This window comes from Branchiostoma floridae, chromosome 14 (genome assembly GCF_000003815.2).
Source record: "Branchiostoma floridae strain S238N-H82 chromosome 14, Bfl_VNyyK, whole genome shotgun sequence".
NCBI lineage: Eukaryota > Metazoa > Chordata > Leptocardii > Amphioxiformes > Branchiostomatidae > Branchiostoma > Branchiostoma floridae.
In genome coordinates this window covers 4,651,200-4,653,692 of record NC_049992.1, presented here as the reverse complement: position 1 = coordinate 4,653,692, position 2,493 = coordinate 4,651,200, and the positions used below count along the sequence as shown (strand labels likewise).

Sequence of the window (2,493 nt, the reverse complement as noted above, 5' to 3'; positions counted from 1 at the left end):
TCACAGATATCGGTAAAAACTGTGTGTAGAATGGGCCCTAATTTCCGAGCAGATCCTACAATGGCATAAGATAGTACTTAAACTGGACAAAGAGAGTAGTCAGCCAAGAGGTGTACATTTGCCAATGTGGCCAGACACACTCCTAGGCCGGCTTCACTCCTCTGGCAGCTTTTGATCCTATCTTATGCTACCGTAGGATCTGCTTGGAGGATTAGGAGAATCTCTGCCACTGAGGAAACCCTTGGCACCAGGCAGGAATTTTGCACGGTTGGAGTTAGATTAACCATCCATTAGCTATTCATAGTGTGTGTGAGTGGGCGCAATTACTCCCACTGGGCAAAACTCCTACCACGTAAAAATCCTATACCACCGTGCGCAAACAATTACCCGGACAACAGAGAGCTATATCTGTCCTGTAGAGAGCCTGCACTGTATACAGTATAGCTACGCAGGCCAAGCCACAAATGGAAGTCGGATACCATGGTCAGGTCAGGTTTGAATTTTGTGGAGGGGATTGACCCTATTGTGGCAAAGTCCGTCCTTGACTTACCACACACATCTCTGTACTGTGGCATGCAATGTTGGGCTTCTACTTGTATACCTGCCCCTTTAGCCATAATGCTGAGAACAAATTCTGATGTTGTCACCTGAGTGGCAGTGTAAAAAAGCAGATGTCTTTGTGAACAAAGGGCCATTTTCAGCCCGGCAGCTGCGACTGTTATAGTAAAACTCAGGGTCAGAGCCCAGTAAAGGTGAAATAAGCGTAAGTCTATCAGTTCCTGCTGGTGATATATTTAGGAGCTTTGTGGTATTGACAGTATCTTGGGGCTATGCCAGTAGTTGGGACTGGCTGCCATCATTTACTATACGTAGGTTTAAAAATGTCTTACCATTGAAGCCGGCTTTGTAAGAAGTCAATCAGGTTATTATAGTTTTTGTGAATGACTAGTACTGTGAAATGTAAACTGCCTGGGAAAGGCACTTGACATATTATAACTTTCCCCCACTCCACCCAGGTCTTTAAATGGGTACCTTCAGTTACATAAGGTAAAAGGTAGTGGAGAAGAGGGATGGGCAATGTCTCCCAGTGCCATGCCCTAGACATGCAGTGGATAACAACCCACTGCCCCTACGGTTTTTAGAAATAAATATGTGATGACCTTAACCCTTCTTTTAATCCAAACGGATTTGGTACATGCAAGGACGTTGTATCAGATATAACGTCGTTGGTACAAGATATTTGGTACATGATGCCATGCTTGGAGTGTTTTCGCCAGATCTTTTCAGCATAGAGGGCCCTTATGCTGTGATTTGGGCCACTAGAAACATTACAATACGTGAAACTGTCAACCAGCAAGCTGGACTTGTTTTGTATCAATGGTAAACCGTAAAGAAATGTTAGCTTTATTTCATTAGATTTGACCCTCAAAATGCAGAAAATAGTGATTGTATCACTTACCACGTGGCTTTGCTGCATAAAGATGCCTCTTACTTAGTCTTAATCAGTCTATGCTTGGATAAAAATCCTGGCTCAATGTTTCCAAAGCAAAACCAATTTGTTTTTGCTGGCCTACTGGCCTGCATTCTCTTTCTTCCTCCATTGTCAGCCAATCAAAATTCAGCATAGCTGATGCTAAGCTACAAGTGGCTCAGTCGACAGTGCAACAGTCTAGTATGTTGGAAACATCCTGCATTTTCGTAAAAAATGTGGCCTTTCTAGTTTCTAAATCCAAATCTTTTGCTCTCCAGGGAGACAACATCTAAACCTTCCCGAGGAGGAGGACCTGAGTATAGTTCTGGAGGAGGATGGCACGGTCGTGGCCGACAACGAGTTTTTCCAGTTCATCCCCGACCAGACGGTCGTACAGCTGCTGACAGAGGGCCAGGAGTGGAGACCAGAAGCACCAGACGGTGAGTGGACACCGATTTGATAAACAAAGGACCAGGTTCATGCCTTGGAGTTGGAGTAAATTCAGTTTTATGGAGTAAGGCCACAGCAAGTAAATGTTACAAGATATTATTAGATAGAAAATATAAAAAGACCTACCCATCAAATTTCACTACTTTCTGATTGACAGATGTCACCCAGACAGACGGTACTGACGAGGCTGACACAGCCGGGCCTATCGTAGACCTCTCCACCGACAATGAAGTTAAACAACTCTGCAGGAAGCTTCGCCAGGACATCGCGGCCATCGTGTCCTTCACACCCTTTCAGCTGGAGGTGGGTATTTCTGCAGTACAAGGTCACTCTGAACCTATATGGAGTTACTGTGAGATGCCCCTGTGGCACAACTAAGGATTACAGTCATTGTGTTTAGAATAACCTCAAGTGTTTGGGGGCCTCTGGTGTGAACTTGGTACTGTAGCTGAACCTCTGGTTTTTGTATCTATTTCTCCTGGACATGCTATGGTCTTGATATTTTGATGGCAGTCCAAGCTTTTGCTGTAAGGAAGAAGTTGTGTGGGTTTTGGCCCCCTAGCAGCTTGCAC

General features: G+C 44.7%; 1 protein-coding gene across 1 annotated transcript in view; it reads left to right on the top strand.

The window, feature by feature from the left end:
* Positions 1-2,493, top strand: part of LOC118430277 — a gene marked incomplete in the record, with an annotated part of 17,178 nt that overhangs the window by 13,175 nt on the left and 1,510 nt on the right. The window contains 2 exon segments of the mRNA XM_035841011.1: positions 1,750-1,911; positions 2,079-2,217. Coding sequence (XP_035696904.1) covers positions 1,750-1,911; positions 2,079-2,217 — 301 coding nt within the window.